Source organism: Physella acuta, unplaced genomic scaffold (assembly GCF_028476545.2).
Source record: "Physella acuta isolate Inbredline_101_S28 unplaced genomic scaffold, ASM2847654v3 ptg000588l, whole genome shotgun sequence".
Taxonomy (NCBI): Eukaryota; Metazoa; Mollusca; class Gastropoda; family Physidae; genus Physella; species Physella acuta.
Genome location: NW_026732107.1, coordinates 534,595 through 554,197, shown reverse-complemented (window position 1 = coordinate 554,197; position 19,603 = coordinate 534,595). Strand labels below are relative to the sequence as shown.

The following is a 19,603-nucleotide window of genomic DNA, read 5'->3' as shown; positions in this document are numbered from 1 at the left end:
CACCCCAGATCTACCCGTGTTTTGTACTCCATGAACCCTCCCACCCTCCTCCCCCTTTCCCCGTGTTGTCCCCAACGTCCAAATCTACCCTTGTTTTATGTTTTCTTCCTCTAAAAATGGAAACTATCATTTTAAAATAACGTGAACTAATTACATTTAAATTGATTTATTAATCACGAAGTTTTATCTAAATATATAGCGAACCAAAACTAATTAGTATGTAATTGCTTGTCATCATTTACTCTAATATTATGGCATTATAGACAACCCGTTTTACAGTACAAAAGAAAAAAATAGTTTTAAAAAAAACTACTTTAAGATATTGTTGATGACATTGCATTAAATTCATCAAAGGCATTTGACTGGAAAGATACTTGCAATAGCACTTTTTAAAAAGATGTAATGTATAGAAAGACTTCGTCAAATTTTATTTCAAGGCCACGATTAAATAGACTGTTGTCAATGATAGTTGTATATATTTTTTTATACAAGTCATCGCTTAACTCCCCTACACTTTTAGAGTACCCGTAACATTAATCATTATTAATGAACCTAAAGTACTATTGCACTGTCGACAGTACAAGGTAAAGATTAACTTTTGGAAAATCTTGTCCTTGGGATAACGCCGGACCAACAAATCCTGGAAAATGAAAAACCATTTTGGCAGACGACGTACAGTGCTTGGATCCTTATCGGTAAGATTGTAGCTATTTTTAGATGTTTTCATCACGTGATTAACTAAAAGTAAAAAAAAAATTATGTCAATTGGTTTAATGGTTGTAAGAAAGTAAAGAGATACGATAATTCACCCACTCGTTTCACCTTATCAAGATAGACGAGCTTATGCCTAGGATTTCGTTACAACATGTCTGTAGTTTAAGTATTTGTCTTTGGTGATTCTATAAATCGGTCAGTCATCAAAATTAGTCAGACATAATTGTCAGTCATGTGAGACTGTTTAGTAGTCAGACAGATCCATCAGTCTGTATTGTCAGTCAGTACCTCATTCTTTTTGCTTGTTTTGTTCCCTGTATGGTGGAGCTGCCTATTGTATCCTTTCTTCCTTACACTAATACATACAACAGTTAGATCTAGAAATCTATTATTAGTTAGACCTCTCAAACGCCCTACTTTTCTCGTTCTTACTCTCTATACTGTGTAATTCGGTACACGATTTATAACCGTCAGGTATAAAAAAAAAACCATACATTTATCCTAACATAATATCCCACCCACAAACACCCACACTGTCCCAAATTATAACAACACCCTCACTCGTACCCCAGGCCCTCATCCCCTACCCCCACCCTACCACCCCTACATGAGGTGTAACAGTGTAGTCTGTCATTGTTCCATCCATCAAACAACACATCCAACACATCTGAACCACAGCAAGAAACGGTAAACATGCAGGAATGCACTTATCGCTTTAACACAGTGCACTAACATCAGCGGTTCTAAACGTTCTCCCCCCCCCTCTCCCCCCCCCCCCGCCGACCCCACTACCCGTGATAAATAAACTCATTAATCTGCCAGTAATAATTAACCTATATTTATTTAATTAACCTCTCGTCAACAAATAAAAATATCAGCTATTTAATATCCTATAATTTTCGTTACTTTCACAAATGCAATAAAGGCCTAAATATTAGTTCATCAATAGTTCCATACAATGTCTTCTCCTTCTAAATCCCGTTCGTGCCCAAGACACATGGGGCAGATGACGTAGAGTTCATCTGATTCATTGACCTCGACATATGAATGGATAGTGTGGTCAGCACTATGCCCAACCGTTTTTGTTTCCCTAATATAAGTTAGGTACCAATCAGAGCTGGGTGGACTCCGGGACCTTCCTGGATTCGAACTCGAGACTCTCGGGATAGCAGTAGCAGTCTAGCTCTCTACCGCTAGGCCAAGCCGTCCCCTCCATACAATGTGATGTGCCTAAAAATAGGCTATTAGACAGATAAGCTATTAGAAATATGGGCTAAGCTAGAAAATAAATATTAATCATTAATTAAATATGTAAACAAGGGTACAATTAGTACCATGAAAAAATGATGAGAATACTTATAATTTAATTATGTATCTTAATTTTTTTTCTAACTCTACCAATACCATCTCTTACACTTGTGTAGGTTATCGTTATCATAACGTGAGAACCTTTTTCACAGAACCAACAGTACATATGTCGTTATGCTGACAATAATATGTTGTGATATGTGGGGCAGAGGTTCTAGAGTTATCACCGTGTGTGGATCACGTTTCACCTGTCTACTACCTGTCTGGTACCTCAATGTGAGAAAAAACATTCTAGAACAAATTCCAACCTATCCAAGAGAGTGTTTTTATGTAACCCAAGACATCGTCGTGTAATTAGACACGCCAGGGTGGGCTATACAAAGTCATAAACAAGCGTGAGTAGTTAGTGACGTCACGTGCACGTGAGTGTAACGACTTGAGTCACAGGCAGTTGTTTGTGAGTACAACATGACCGTTAGCAGCAGATGTTTGATGTGGGATACTTTATATCAGTCTGAGATTTATATACCTCATGTTGCCTTCTATCATGAGTTTCTCTTTATGTATTGCCTTCTATCGTTAAAAATGAGTATCTTTTTACATGTACCTAATTATATGTGATTATGTAAAGCAAATTAAAATCGTCATGTTTTAAAGAACCCAACTACAGGCCAGTTTTGTGCCATACAGAACAAATCTACTGACACATTTTTGGGTAACAGAACAAAAGTACTGACACATTTTTGGGTAACAGAACAAAAGTACTGACACATTTTTGGGTAACAGAACAAAAGTACTGACACATTTCGGGTCAGATAGAACAAAAGTACTGACACATTTTTGGGTAACAGAACAAAAGTACTGACACATTTTTGGTTAATATAGAACAAAAGTACTGACACATTTTTGGTTAATATAGAACAAAAGTACTGACACATTTTTGGTTAATATAGAACAAAAGTACTGACACATTTTTGGTTAATATAGAACAAAAGTACTGACACATTTTTGGTTAATATAGAACAAAAGTACTGACACATTTTTGGTTAATATAGAACAAAAGTACTGACACATTTTTGGTTAATATAGAACAAAAGTACTGACACATTTTTGGTTAATATAGAACAAAAGTACTGACACATTTTTGGTTAATATAGAACAAAAGTACTGACACATTTTTGGTTAATATAGAACAAAAGTACTGACACATTTTTGGGTAATATAGAACAAAAGTACTGACACATTTTTGGTTAATATAGAACAAAAGTACTGACACATTTTTGGTTAATATAGAACAAAAGTACTGACACATTTTTGGTTAATATAGAACAAAAGTACTGACACATTTTTGGCCATGTAGGAAAAAGAGACCAAGGAACATGCTCAAAAAGGCTAGTTCGTGTTCCGTCGTTCATATTAAATTAATTAGCAAGTGTGTAAATATTTATTGTAAGTTACAATTACATTTTAAAATCAGTAGCATTAAGTCAGCAGCTCAAATACGATGTAGAATTCCCGCCCCTAACCCCCTAACACTCCCACCCCCTTCCCCCATAACATTGAGTGTGTAAATAAAAGGTGGTTTTAAAGGAAGTTTGAATTCTTAAAACATAATTCATTACTTTAATACATTCCTACAGCATTTATTCACAGGAAGAAAACACGCTGCGTAGTTTCTTTTGTTTTGATTTGTAAAATTTGTAAAAAAAATTATTTAAAATTAAAAAACAAAATGACAGCTGACGTTAAAATTTTCTGTCTAGACAATATGACATCACAGACGTGAGTACCCGTGTCGCGTGAGACGTGAGGCACGTGCTATGAATATTAATAGCCGCCAGTAATCAGTACTCATCCATAGGATTATCCATGGCATTGCATGTGATCCTTGAAGGTGTAGCTTAATTTCTGGGTTTAGCGTAATCAGTGATGAAAAAAAAAACACTTGATCTAGTGTAGCTTTATTTGTTTTTATTGTAAAAAACTGAATCGCGTTCATTGCCAAGGATTCAGAATTAATTTTTTGTGTTTATTTGTTCTACTTTATATATCTCGTAAATATATTTTGATTGAGCTAACGCCCACGTCACCAATATGGCGGCGTGTTGGTGACCTAGGCGTAACAACAATTGAAAAAATTAAAACAAAACATAACTGATCGTCAAGAGTTCAAACCCCATTCAAACAGAAGTATCAAACATAGATTATAAGTCCACCACAATGAAGTTAAAAATAGATTGAAGTAACCATACCGTATACAAATCTCAGTGCAATCGATAATTGTCCATTTGGGTATATACTTATTTTTAAATAGTATTTTTATTGTAACTAAATAATTTTGAAAATGTGCACCATTTACAGTTAAATATCGAAATTGATTAAAAGTATTTCGATGCTTAGGTTTTCATTTCATAAAACTATATACATTAAATTCTTAAGTTTTAATGTTTATTATTTTTTTCTACGCATACTAGTATAGAATCCGTAATATATAAGTACAGTTTAGAGAGTTGTCTAACTTTAATTAAATAGCCCGATTTATTTTGACTGTCTTTCAACAATTTCCAGAAGAGGCTACCACCGGGGATTTCGTCTACAACTCCACATTTTCCAGGGTGTGGATGAAGATTTTTTTTCCGGTGTATTCAATACGAGCCGACCCGCGGCATATCATACGCCGCTATTTAGTTGTTTTATTTTCTACTTTTCAGTAATTTTTTATTTGTGAATTCGACAGTACCAATGCTGCCACTGAAAATATTTGCTTTAAAACACTATCAGTAGGTCGTTAAGAACGATACTACCCTCACCCTCCTTTCCCCCAACCCCTACCCTACACCCTCCCTCCCGTGAAAGCAGCCTCCTCTTAGTTACCTCCCCTAAGTTTAAAATCGTTTCAAACTAAATTATCTGCCCCTAATAGCCGTCACTAAACCCGGCTCTACGATTGTAAACATTTAGCGTGAACCACAGCTCACCAGACCATGTAGGGGTGGGGTGGTAGGGAGCGCGCTTACAGCTTGTTTTCTAGCGTCTCCAAGAAGAGAATTATATATATATATGGATACACTGTGGTCACTCGCGGTCTGTGATCTCTCCCTCGTCAAGATTGTAGATGCCGGCCGATAGACGATGGTACATTCTATTCGTGAGATCTCGGTCGGTGCCAGATTTTATTACCTTGGCTCTCCGGGAAGGGTCCCGTTAATTCTGACGTATGCTTAACGATAACAAACTGTTTCGAACAATTTGCTCCATGTAATTACGATGTTGCATTAGAAAATTCTATTATTTGCTTAATTATACAGGTACACTTTCTATTATATATTTGAATAAAATTCATTTAGCTGCAAATGTCCCATTCTATCTCTTTACCAATCCCATCCCTAATACTAACATCAACAGATGAGTGCCAATTATGTGAACTTTTAAAAGCTCTACTGTGGCGTCTTAGTCGAATAAGAAAGGGAATTATCCAAAAGTCCCAAGTTCGAACCCCGGGATGATGAGGCTCATCAGATTAAAACTGCAAAATATTTAAGAGAGAAAACCCCACAATCAAACTACAGACAGGTTGATGTTGGATAAACAAAGGCTATGGAAGTAGTAAAGCCAAAAAAAAACAGGCAGGTTGAAATCAGAGTCAAGGGGCAATATGACGCATAACATGTTGACACGTAATACTCAATTGGGTTAGAGGAAATCCCGTTCAATATTACAATTAAGAACGAAAAAGAAAAGGAAAGTCTCTCTACTCAGTTCACAAGCAATTAAAAAAAACGAACACAAACTTAAATAAACTACAATATAAATACCTTAAAGGTTTACAACGCTAGTAAAAAAAAATATGCATTTGCACTTTAAAGGTTTCCAAATTTCAAACAACAGTAACAATATAGTACTAAACAACAACTGAGAATTCCCTTTGAACCGGAAATAATACCTAGCCCAAATGAAGCTAATCACCACGTGACAACGAGTTCGCCCCGATCTAACGAATGGAATTATATCGTGATAGCCCCACCATCGGACAAAGCGGCCGGCTTATCGAAATAGGAACGATAACTCGAACCATTTGACAAGGGCGGCTACTGTGTATAGGAATCGTCACGTGGTAATTGACATTTCTACACATGCTGGACAATGGCTATCGTCTGCTATAGACTGCCTGTCGACGGAGGGGGGGGGGGGTAAAGATGTGTGTGGGGGGGGGGTATATTCATCAGGTTATCGTTACGTCACTAATACGTAGCGGCCATAGTTTCAGCTCTGGAAGAAAAGGGGAGGATATCCGGTGTCGGACATCCGGTAAAACAAATATTGGATGACGGGATCGATGGGGGGCTCTGCTGGATAGACCAGGCGTGGCGGCGCCCCCTGCAGTTGTAGGATCGTGACCAACCTCTTCATCCGTGGTTTGTGGCGGAGGATGGAAGGGGGGGGGGGGGGGGGGTAGGTGGGTTGCGGGGGGGGGGGGGGTATTGCACATGCACGTGCACGCAAGAGATGGGCTGTTTGATGTGCTCATTTGTTGGGTTGCCACACATACTTACACACCACACACACATACACACGCATATATATATATATATATATATATATATATATATATATATATATATATATATATATATATATATATATATATATATATATATATATATATATATATATAATTATATACTGATATAGGCTGGTTATTATAAAAGTGTTTACTGTTGCTAAATTTAGAGCTTGTCCGGAAATGGTGTCACCATGGAGGGGGGGGGGAGATCAGATTTTGGTGGCATTACTATGTGACATCGTGGAAGTAGTTGAGACATGTGACATGGAGGGGGGGTAAGTGAAAAAGACATGTAACATCGAGGGGGTGGGGTAAGGCATCATAATGCAGCTTGGTGACGTCATTGCGGCGGTTCCTCTGGTTAGACAACGTGCTTTGATTTCGAAAGGAGGTTGGCAAAAAACGTGAACTCAGATATTGTTACGTCATTCATTTTGTAGATGCCCCCCTCCCCCAAAGTGAAAATATTTGATCTCTTGTGCGACCCGATATTTAGAAAGTTATTTTGTTTTAAATCTAACAATAACTTTCAAAATCGACAGTGAAACCAGTAAGCTGCAGCACATTTAAAATCAAATGAAAATGATTGGAAAAGTTGGGGGGAAAAAAAAGTAAAAAAAAACAACAACAAATGAAAGAAAAAAATAGAAACACGTTATAAGTTACCAGTTCTTCTCATTCGTTCTTAAATCTATACTTGAAAGTGATACCCTCCAAACCAATTATAACGTGTCAACTTGTTATGCGCCATTCAGACCGTTGACTCCGTTTTCAGCCTGCTTCCATAACATTTGTCCAACCAAGAACAAACTACAAGGCAGCAGTTGTTTGATTTTGGAGTTGTCTCTCCTAGAAGAGTGGCTGTCAACAGCTATCGAGCCTCATCTGTCCGGGGGTTCGAACTCGGGTAAATGACATATGAAAAGATCCCCTTGGAGTTAGAAAAGGCAAAGAAGAAGGCATTGAAAAAACATTCAACGACTGGAATTTTATTGCGCGTGGCTCATCCACTGTGGTGTCGACCCAAAACTTTACCCCAACACAAACTGAAAACACAAAATCGGGTTTGTAATGTCCTCTCAAATCTTGACCTCCCCACCCTCCCCCTACACTTCCTGTAAACACAAAATCTGGGTGTAAAGATAAGAGTCTCAAGTTCCAGAGAAACCTGCAGAGTTTACAATGTGAGGAAATAATCTTTTCAGTTCATCACGCGTTTTAACACGTAGTAAACATACGGTAAACATTTTCATTTATTCAGTTTTAATTTTTACACTTAAAATAGATTAATTTGTGGCCGAACGGGATAATATATCGATGGAAAAAGACTTTTGTATTTATATTTACTCACACAGTTACTTATCAACTAAACTATCTAAAATATATTTTAAAATGTAAACATTTACATGGGACATATAAGACACTTAGATACTTATAAATGCCACTTAATAATAGGCATGACAACAAAGACTTTTCAACAGTTTCATATTAAGACTGATGAACGGGCCATAATTAAATGTATTGGATTAAAGTTTCTTCGATGTAACAATTAAGATAAATCAATATTACAATTAAGATAGTTCAATATTACATCTACGATAGCTCAATATTACAAGTAAGATAGTTCAATAACACAATTAGGAACATTGAATACTACAAGTAAGGAGACGAAGATGAAGACCAACGACTTTAAACGGCATCATACCAACAGACCTTTCAGCAGCATCTTACGGACCTATCACCACGCAGCTACTTGTGGTATTAATAAGAGCATGACGCCGCCACCACCACCCCACCCCATAACTCCCTCTTCCAATCCGGCACTCGACCTAAACTGACAAATCACCGTTCAAGACTTGGGGAATAAATCCCACTCGAGGACAGCACGGTTTTCATCTGTCTTGGCGAGTGTCTGTCTACCTGGTGTCTGTGTACCTCGTGTCTATCTGGTGTCTGTCTATCTTGTGTCTACCTGGTGTCTGTCTACCTGGTGTCTGTCTACCTGGTGTCTGTCTACCTGGTGTCTGTCTACCTGGTGTCTACCTAGTGTCTACCTGGTGTCTGTCTACCTGGTGTCTGTCTATCTAGTGTCTGTCTACCTGGTGTCTGTCTACCTGGTGTCTGTCTACCTGGTGTCTGTCTACCTGGTGTCTGTCTACCTGGTGTCTGTCTACCTGGTGTCTGTCTACCTGATGTCTGTCTACCTGGTGTCTGTCTACCTGGTGTCTGTCTACCTGGTGTCTGTCTACCTAGTGTCTACCTGGTGTCTGTCTACCTGGTGTCTGTCTACCTGGTGTCTGTCTACCTGGTGTCTGTCTATCTGGTGTCTGTCTACCTGGTGTCTGTCTATCTAGTGTCTGTCTACCTGGTGTCTACCTGGTGTCTGTCTACCTAGCGTCTACCTGGTGTCTGTCTACCTGGTGTCTGTCTACCTGGTGTCTGTCTATCTGGTGTCTGTCTACCTGGTGTCTGTCTACCTGGTGTCTGTCTACCTGGTGTCTACCTGGTTCTGTCTACCTGGTTCTGTCTACGTGGTGTCTACCTGGTGTCTGTCTATCTGGTGTCTGTCTATCTGGTGTCTGTCTATCTGGTGTCTGTCTATCTGGTGTCTACCTGGTGTCTGTCTACCTGGTGTCTGTCTACCTGGTGTCTGTCTACCTGATGTCTACCTGGTGTCTGTCTACCTGGTGTCTGTCTACCTGGTGTCTGTCTACCTGGTGTCTGTCTACCTTGTGTCTACCTGGTGTCTGTCTATCTGGTGTCTACCTGGTGTCTGTCTATCTGGTGTCTGTCTACCTGGTGTCTGTCTACCTAGTGTCTACCTGGTATCTGTCTATCTGGTGTCTACCTGGTGTCTGTCTACCTGGTGTCTGTGTACCTCGTGTCTATCTGGTGTCTGTCTATCTGGTGTCTACCTGGTGTCTGTCTACCTGGTGTCTACCTGGTGTCTGTCTACCTGCTGCCTGTCTACCTGCTGTCTGTCTACCTGGTGTCTGTCTACCTGGTGTCTGTCTACCTGGTGTCTACCTGGTTCTGTCTACCTGGTGTCTGTCTACCTGGTATCTGTCTACCTGTTGTCTGTCTACCTGTTGTCTGTCTACCTGGTATCTGTCTATCTGGTGTCTACCTGGTGTCTGTCTATCTGGTGTCTACCTGGTGTCTGTCTACCTGGTGTCTGTCTACCTGGTGTCTGTCTACCTGGTGTCTGTCTACCTGGTGTCTGTCTACCTGGTGTCTGTCTACCTGGTGTCTGTCTACCTGGTGTCTGTCTACCTGGTGTCTGTCTACCTGGTGTCTGTCTACCTGGTGTTTACCTGGTGTCTGTCTACCTGGTGTCTGTCTACCTAGTGTCTGTCTACCTGGTGTCTGTCTACCTGGTGTCTACCTGGTGTCTGTCTACCTGGTGTCTGTCTACCTGGTGTCTGTCTACCTGGTGTCTGTCTACCTGGTGTCTACCTGGTGTCTACCTGGTGTCTGTCTACCTGGTGTCTGTCTACCTGGTGTCTGTCTACCTGGTGTCTGTCTACCTGGTGTCGGTATACCTGGTGTCTGTCTACTTGGTGTCTGTCTACCTGGTGTCTACCTGGTGTCTGTCTACCTGGTGTCTGTCTACCTGGTGTCTGTCTACCTGGTGTCTGTCTACCTGGTGTCTGTCTACCTGGTGTCTGTCTATCTGGTGTCTGTCTATCTGGTGTCTACCTGGTGTCTACCTGGTGTCTGTCTACCTGGTGTCTGTCTACCTGGTGTCTGTCTACCTGGTGTCTGTCTACCTGGTGTCTGTCTACCTGGTGTCGGTATACCTGGTGTCTGTCTACTTGGTGTCTGTCTACCTGGTGTCTACCTGGTGTCTGTCTACCTGGTGTCTGTCTACCTGGTGTCTGTCTACCTGGTGTCTGTCTACCTGGTGTCTGTCTACCTGGTGTCTGTCTACCTGGTGTCTGTCTACCTGGTGTCTGTCTACCTGGTGTCTGTCTACCTGGTGTCTGTCTACCTGGTGTCTGTCTACCTGGTGTCTGTCTACCTGGTGTCTGTCTACCTGGTGTCTACCTGGTGTCTGTCTACCTGGTGTCTGTCTACCTTGTGTCTGTCTACCTTGTGTCTGCCCCACTACACCTATCCCCACATACATGCACATGGTTACGTCTGCCAAAAAAACGAATTCTCAATTAAAATTGACTTTATAATACTTATGTCTCTATTTGTTAATCTTTAGGAAAGTAAATTTAAAATAAGGCCTTCGCCCACACAGACAACACATGTTATTCATCTAATCTCACTCTTCTAATTAATGACAGATGTGCAGCTTGTAATGAAACAGAAAGTGAGAAATAAATGAGAAGCTTGGTGTAAACTGAAATAAAGCGGGAGTGATCTCCCCTAAACTTTCTCGCATTTACTTTTAAAGGACTGCGGGGGATGGCAACTAGTGATATAGATATGATTTTTTATCAATTTTTAATTACACTTTTTAAATAGAATAGTAGAATGGTAGAACAAGGAATTGCGCACCAAGTAAACAGCAAACAATGTGTGTATAATAGAGCGGAATACTAGTACTTTATAAACACATTTGCGTGTTGTTGTTTTTTGAGAAATCGGAAATCGTTTACTTCCTGTAAACGGAAATTACTTAAAATTTGACAGAAGGCAGAGAATTAGATCTTTTACTTATATTCGAAATTTCGTCTATCTATCCTAAACAATTCTTAAGTTATAAGCTTTTAAAAAATTAAAAGTAAAATAAGTTCCGATTACTGACAATCGCTGAAAAGTTGATACAAAACTACAAATATAAATGTAAAACTTATATGTTAAATTTCATCAACCTAGCTGTAACGGTACTCAAGTTATCGTGTTCACAGACACACATACACACACATATACACACAGAGACATACGGACAAGATTGCTAAACTATGGTTTTCCTTCTCAGGGAGGCGTAAAACGCGAGATTTGCACAAATCACACACACACACACGGACAGAATTGCAAAGCCCATTTTTTTCCAACTCGATTACGCGTAAAACACCTTCTTCTCTTCTTCTTCGTTCTTAATTATTAGTGTTGAAGGGGATCGAGATTTATTTGCCAGTGAGGTTGAACTCGAGACTGTTCGAATTTATCAACCATGAGCTTATTTTTTTTTTTTTTTTGCCGACTCGACCACGCCTCCAACACAATTAAGCGTTACGTGTCAACTGGTTATGCGCCATTGAGGCCATTGACTCCGATTTTCAGCCTGCTTTTCTTTTTGGATTTGCTTCCATAGCCTTTGTCCAACCAAGAACAAACTACAAGGCAGCAGTTGTTTTAAATTTGGAGTTGCCTCTCCTAGAAGAGTGGCTGTCCCCAGCTAACGAGCCTCATCTGCCCGAGGGTTCGAACTCGTAAAACACCGAATTTTGATAAATCTTGATAAAGAAATTTTGCCCAATTAAAATAAGTCCCCTATACTCCGTTTATGATGAAATACTGAGAAGTAAAACGGTGGAAACTGTCAAAATTTCATGTGCTTTTTGTTCACGATTACAATACTTCCTCTATACTCTCTATACGAGAAAGTAAAATGGGAATACCGACTCGTGTTAAAGTAAGAAAACTTGTGTGTATGATTTTGTAAATAACAAAAAATTCGTGCTTTTGCTTCAGTCATCTAGATTCTAATTGCTACAAAATTTAATATTGATTACAAGTTTGTATATTTGTCAGTCAAGAGATAAAAAAAAAAAACTGAAGTATATGTAGAGTTTTAAATTTGATGCTTTTATAGAACAAAAAATGGTGTTTGAAATGAATGTATATTTTTTTTTAAAAAGATGTTAATAAATTGAATGACATTTTCGGGTTTAAAAAGTCACATATTAAATTATACAAATGAACAACAATGACTTAACTTTGCAACTCGCATAGAACTGTTTCGCATCACAACTAAAAAAGGCTGTCCAATGTTATTATTGTTGCCAATTAAAACGTTTAATGCATTTAATTAGTTTAATGCATTATTTATTATCTCTGCTTTATTCATAGATCTATTTGTTTTATTTCTAGTAGGTGTGGCTTAGCGGTAGAGATCTAAACTGCTAACCCGAGAGTCTCGAGTTGGAATCCGGGTTCAAGTCAGTAGAACGTCCCAGAGTCCACCCAACTCTGATGGGTACCTAACTCACGTTAGGAAAACAAAGGCGGCTCGACATAGTGCTGACCACACTTTCCCCTCATATACCGAAGTCAATGAATTAGATGAACTGCACTTCATCCGCCCCATGTGTCCTAGGCACGAACGGGTCTGAGAAGAAAGCTTCAACAATCTTATAAATTTACAATAGAATATTCTCTACAAGCTCGCTGTTGTTCCGTTACACTTGCTTACATTCCTTTTTTTCATTGTTTGTTTTTGTTTTTGTTTAAGTTAATGTTATCCTTTGAAATGGTTTGCTATTAAGGCAGTGGCGTAGGCAGGGGGGTGGGGTTAGGGGGGTCATAACCCCCCATAGACCCCTCGGTATATATATAAAATGTATGGGGGGGGGTGCAAATCGTAAGTTTGAGGGGTGTGCAAATCGAAAGTTTGTCCCCGGGTAAAAATTGGAGCCCCCCCCCCCCTTGAGACAATCCTGGCTACGCCACTGTATTAAGGTATAAAAATCTAAACACTCTTACATGATACCATTCCGATAATTTAAAAAAAAATATTTTATGTAATTCTTATTTTTGAAATTTCGTCAACATAACTGAAAAGGTACTCAAGTTATCGTGTTCACAGACACACAGACAAGGCGCACATACATGCAAACAATTTCAAATATGTTTTTCTGACTCAGGGAGGTGTAAAACGTCGACGTTTGTTAAATATCTATTTTGATATTTAGCACGATTAACAATACTGTCTGTCTACAGTGTACGAGAAATTAAAAATAGTAAAAATTATTGTGTTAAAGGGAAGTAACTAATTTATCTTTCTAAATTTAAATAAAAAATAACACGAAAGAACAAAATACACTCTGTTGATGTATTTTTTAAAAGATTAATTTATAAGCAATACAGTGTATTTTATAAAATTTATAATTAATTTCATCGTTCAAAACGTTAGATAACTAGTAAATTAATTACGAAGACGGACACTTTAGTCTTATTGCAAGCTTATTTCTTGAGTACATTTAAACTACATTTATAGTTGTTGATCTTACAAAACCCATGGTGGGTTAATATATTTCTGGCTCCCTATCAAACGGGACAATATAGAAAATAATAATATTTTAAAACTGGACATTGCATAAATACTGTTTCGATAAATTCAATGAGGTTTGTTGATTTGTTGAAAATTATAGGATATTTCAAATTAGTTAGGAGTCATTGAGTTGAAGGTCAAGTACTTAAACTTTCTTTTGATAGTTATTTTCAGATTACAATATTTTAAGTGAAGTGTATATATATATATATATATATATATATATATATATATATATATATATATATATATATATATATATCACATAGTTTTTCTCGGGTGGGGGGTGACACCATTAGGTACCACACCGGGTGATACGCGACCTTACGAAGCCACTGGGTCACTAGATTGTGTTTCGTTTAGACAAGTCACTTTATTAATATTGTAAACAATTAGTGCGCACAATCTACCTACTCATTCCTGTGGAAAAAGCATCGTTTTTATCGTAAAATATCAGAATTTGGTGTCAACCCCCCCTCCAGAGTAAAGATGTAAAGATGTTTATCTATGGTCAGTTATTAATACAATCATTGATTGGACTGAAAAAAAGCTTTCTATTTATTTTGCAATTTTTTCGACATGGTGTCACCCCCTAAATTGGGTGACTCGGTGCGGTCCGCACCCCCCCCCCCACCACCCCCACCCCCCACCTCGCTACGCCTCTATTCTAGTCGCATGCCTATCGGCAACTGCGTCGACATTTGTTTGTTATATGTCCTAAAACAGCATAGTCGAACATACGCTGTCTTCAGTTTTAAATATGCGAGCATAAGCTAATGTCAGAGACGTCCGCAAAATTTATTTTGAAGCTTTTTTTCATGTTATTGAAAACAGGAAGCATCTGTGGACAATCAATCAGTTAAGCAAGATCGTTTAAAAACTGATTTAATTAACTAATCAACGTGCAGTAGACCAATCGATCTAACACTTACTATTCTGTATTCGATAAATAAATAAAAATTAAGACAGGTTGATAATTGTATCATCTTTTTTCTACGAAACGGCTTTTAAAAAAAATAGAAGCGTTATACCTGTTAATGTGAATTTGTTGTTAGGCTAGGTTAGATATAATTGATTACTTCCCCCCCCCCCCCATAACATAGGAGGCAACTTATTTTAAAACACATTGCACAATTTAAAACTAGAGAAAATATCAAATTATAAAAAATAACATGTTGACCCCAGGTGGATCGCGAGATATTTTATGAGCGTCGCCGATTTATAGACGAAACTAAACAAAAAATATTCTTTAGTTGTATGGGAGTCGCGAGTCACTTGACTTTTACAAAAAAGGGGTCGCCAATCGCATAAGCTTGAGAACCAGTGCTATACACGTAATTTTGACAAATGTGGTTCTTGAAATTTAGTTCCATTGTTTGGTGGTGTTATTGAAGTTTTCAACGTTTTAAAAACAAAATGTTGAATTGATTGATTAAAACTAATCATAGATTTGATTGTATGTCCACTTTATTAGCAAAAGTTTCAGTATTTATTAATATTATTTATTCGTGTCACTAAAACTTGGGTCGTAAAATTGCGAACTGAAACTCGGCGAGAGGCTCTGTAGATAAAAGATTACGGCTCTTTCTAATGGGTTTAAATTATTCTTACAAAGAACAACGTGGGGATATGTACATTGCACATTTTTCATAAATATCCTCTCCACAAGGCTAAATATTTGTAGTACATTAAAAAGGCTCAAAAAAGATAATCAAACATTACAAGCCGACATACTCTACACACATACCTGATATGCCATTTTACCATAACTGGCTGACCACTTACCTTTTCTAAACATAACGTTAACCGTTGGCAACATACCCCAACCAGACCCGCTACGAATCCCTAACCGGTCCCTCTAGCCTAACCGTCTGGGAACCGCTGCAGAGAATGACTTGAGGCACCAAGTAATGCTGACATCTATCAACCAAATCAGAAACGAAATGAAATCGTGGCGAGATGTCCCTGCTCCTCTGTGTTCTTCTCTAATTGCATTGGCCCGGATAACGTGCTCAACACATTTCTTGTTGCACTGGTAAGGTGCTGAACACATTGCTTGTTGCACTGACAAAGTGCTTAGCACGTTTCTTGTTGAACTTACAAAGTGCTTAGCACATTATTTCTTGTTCTGACATAGTGCTTAGCACATTTCTTGTTACACTGACAAGGTGCTTAGCACATTAATTCTTGCTCTGACAAAATGCTGAACACATTTCTTTTTGCACTGAAAAAGTGATTAGCACATTTCTTGTTGAACTGACAAGGTGCTTAGCACATTTCTTTTGCACTGACGAAGTGCTTAGCACATTTTTTTCTTGCACTAACACGGTGCATAGCACATTTTATTTTGCACTAATAAAGTGCTTAGTACATTTCTTCTTGCACTTAAAAGGTGCTTAGCACATTTCTTGTTGCACTGACTCGGATAACAGCGTCTAGCACATTTCTAGCACATTTCAAGCACATTTTTCACTTCTCCGTATCTTTCCATTCACCCATCTATTCTTTATATCAAAATATTATTCCGATTAAAAAAAAACATTTTAAAAGAAAAGTTAATGGCGACAAAAAGACCCTTGTTTTATAGGTCCCCGCAACGTTTTCAACTCAAGCATTTATATTTCTTTATTTAAAAAAAAATCACTACGATATTTAATAAAAGTAAAATAAAATTTTAGAAGATAATTGCAATCGTTATATTGCTATCTTTCTACCTCCCCTCCCCCACCCCTTATCTGTGATTTAGTCTGCCCCAGGGTACCGGTGAGTTTGAGCGACTGTTCATTTCTTCGGTTGGTCATTAGTCTAACCTCGCTCTTCCTCTTGTAGAACCCCCACCCTCCACTTTTCTTCTCTACCAGATTACCCACCATAACGCATAACGTAAACAGCAAATACACAAAGCTAAGTCGTCAGAACATGTGTTAATGATACAACGTGAGTTGAAGAATAAAATAATGTGTACTCACCCGATATTCTGTATGGGAGACTTCAGGTGGATGGGACAGGTCCTGGTCACGTTAGGGTCAGCCCCCCCGCTGACCACAACCACGGAAAACAAAACCACCAATCCTAACCATCTGGAGATTTTTACCACCGAATTACCACCTTCCATGATTGTGAAATAGTTGTCTAATCACTCTACTTTTCACTTCATTTGCTTTTGTTGTACGTAAATTGATCTGGCCAATCTAAATATAGATCCAGATTTTTCTTTTTCAAAATTTTACTCGAATTTACATATGTTTACGAATGATCTAATTGTAGTTGAACTAGCAATTACAAGAAAACTGCACACAAAAATGTTAAATTTGTATTGTCAACTTTCAACGAAGAGTCACGCATTATTTGATAAAATGTTAGATCCATTTTTAAAATTGAAAGCTGAATTTCAATTCATCAGATGAACAAGTATTCTGTTTCAAACTTTTCCGAAGTAGTTATTTGAATGACATCACTTCAGGATTATTAATTTTTTTCATATAATCATTTTCATTTTGAATTATTCGCTGTTTTAATGCAAACTTAATACAAACATATCAACTTTGAATTGATAACGTCTTAAAGAAAAGAATCTTTTTCAATGGAAAAAAAAGCAGCTTTTTAAAAACCACAATTAAAACAAAATATTTACGCTTTAAAAAAATCAAGCTTTATGAATTTTTTTATGCAAATCAAAATCCGCACAATTTCTTTACCGACACGGCAAAACGTCTTCATCAACCGCTAGCCGAGGCAAACGTGAGGGCCGGAAAGTGCCGGCACGGTTCCATGGTAAGCCACAGCATCTGACGGTTTGAGACGACGTCTAGTGGCAGCTAAAGGATGAGGGGTGTGGGGGGGGGGGGGGGGGGGTGGGGGGTGTGGGGGTAAATCCTGGAGACGGAAGGGTAAGGGGTAGGAGAGGTGCAAGCGATGATTTATAGAGAAGGCGGGCACTAAAAGTAAAAGGGGAGAGAAAAAAAACCTACTCTCGTCACACCGCGGGAGTGCGAGAGTATAGCAGACATATTTTTGTTACGTCACATCTGTTACCTGGCAAACGCTAATTTAGTTATTCGCGGTTTTTGTGTGTTTTAGGTATTGGAGGCTTTAATCTGAGATGAAGCTTTACGATTTGTCAACAAAGGTGGGAAAATCGGTAAATGGACAGCCATATATTTACATACATACGTACATTTATATATATATATATGCATATATATATATATATATATATATATATATATATATATATATATATATATATATATAATATATAATATAATATATAATATATATATATATATATATATATATATATATATATATATATATATATATATATATATACATATATGTATATGTATTTTTTTATTTATTTATATGCGTATGTGTGTGTGTGTGTAATATAACCGCCCAGAACCAACCACCCTTACACCCACCCTATATGCTCCAATTGCAATGATCTTTCACCGCGATGATATTTGTAATCGACAATTTCTGTTTAGGTCATTCGTTCAATGTCACGAGACACGTTATCATCAGCTTGACGTCAAATCTCGTTGGTCTCGTGTCATAGTGCCATATGTCACAATGTCACGAGACACGTTGTCATCAGCTTGACGACAAACCTCATTGGTCACGTGTCATAGTGCCATGTGTCACAATGTCACGTGACACGAGACACGTTGTCATCAGCTTGACGTCAAATCTCGTTGGTCACGTGTCATAGTGCCATATGTCACAATGTCACGTGACACGAGACACGTTGTCATCAGCTTGACGTCAAACATCATTGGTCACGTTACTTTATAGATGACACCTTTTGCTTTTTAGTATTATGTGTCATTTTGTCACGTGCCATGTGTCAGAATGTCACGAAGCATAGTATTACGCCGCTTAGTACCAAGTGACGCATTATCTTCTCATCCGTCTAGGAGGTCTGGACACTATAGCTTGACACTTACACGGATTGTCGCTGTTCGGATCAGGTTAGGTAAAAAGTCTTGACCGATTTCCACTGTTCAAATCAATGTTTAAATCGTGTTTGTTGTGGAGCTATTGTGCAGCCAAAAGCGCAACATCAGTGACTTCAATACACAGCTAACCAAGGTATTCCTTGAAAAACGAATGTAATTGTATTTACCTGTGTAATTACCTGTGTAATTACCTGTAACAGATTACCTGATATCGTTTACCTGTGTCAGGCATTACTTTGTGCTTTCGTCAGTGGCGTAGGCAAGGGGGGGGGGGGTAGGGGGGTCATAACCCCCCCCCCCCTCATTGACCCCTCGGTATATATATAAAAAGTATGAGGGGGGATGCAAATCGAAAGTTTGAGGGGGTGAAGGGGTGGGGGTGCAAATCGAAAGTTTGATGGGGGGGGGGGTGCAAATCGAAAGTTTTTTTTCCCGGGTAAAAATTGGAACCCCCCCCCCCCCCCCTGAGACGATCCTCGCTACGCCACTGGCTTTCGTCAAGTACTGTTTTAGCCAGTTATTATGAGTTGTTCTTTCAAGAAACAGGTATACAATATCAGCTGAGTCACAGGTGATAAGATATAACACGGCTTGGTCTTGTGTTCAGATGCAATTAATATTTGACTTAATGATGTGCTTACATATGACTTAGTGTTGTATTCAAATGCAGCCATATATGACTTAACGCTGTGTTTACAATGACGTGGTGATGTGTTGAGACGCAGCCATATATGTTGAAACATGATCTGTATTGTGGAATACATACTCACACCCGTAATCATGCATTTTTAAATATTTAAAAAAAAACTGTTAATAGACTGTGAATAT

The 19,603-nt window shown here is 38.4% G+C and overlaps 1 protein-coding gene across 1 annotated transcript in view; it reads right to left on the bottom strand.

Annotated features, from left to right (window-relative positions):
• LOC131947186 (uncharacterized) overlaps positions 1 to 16,929 on the bottom strand; it is a 52,168-nt gene extending 35,239 nt beyond the window's left edge. The window contains exon 1 of the mRNA XM_059308330.1: positions 16,784 to 16,929. Coding sequence (XP_059164313.1) covers positions 16,784 to 16,929 — 146 coding nt within the window. The remainder of the gene's footprint in view (positions 1 to 16,783) is intronic.
• Between the last annotated feature and the right edge of the window lie 2,674 nt (positions 16,930 to 19,603).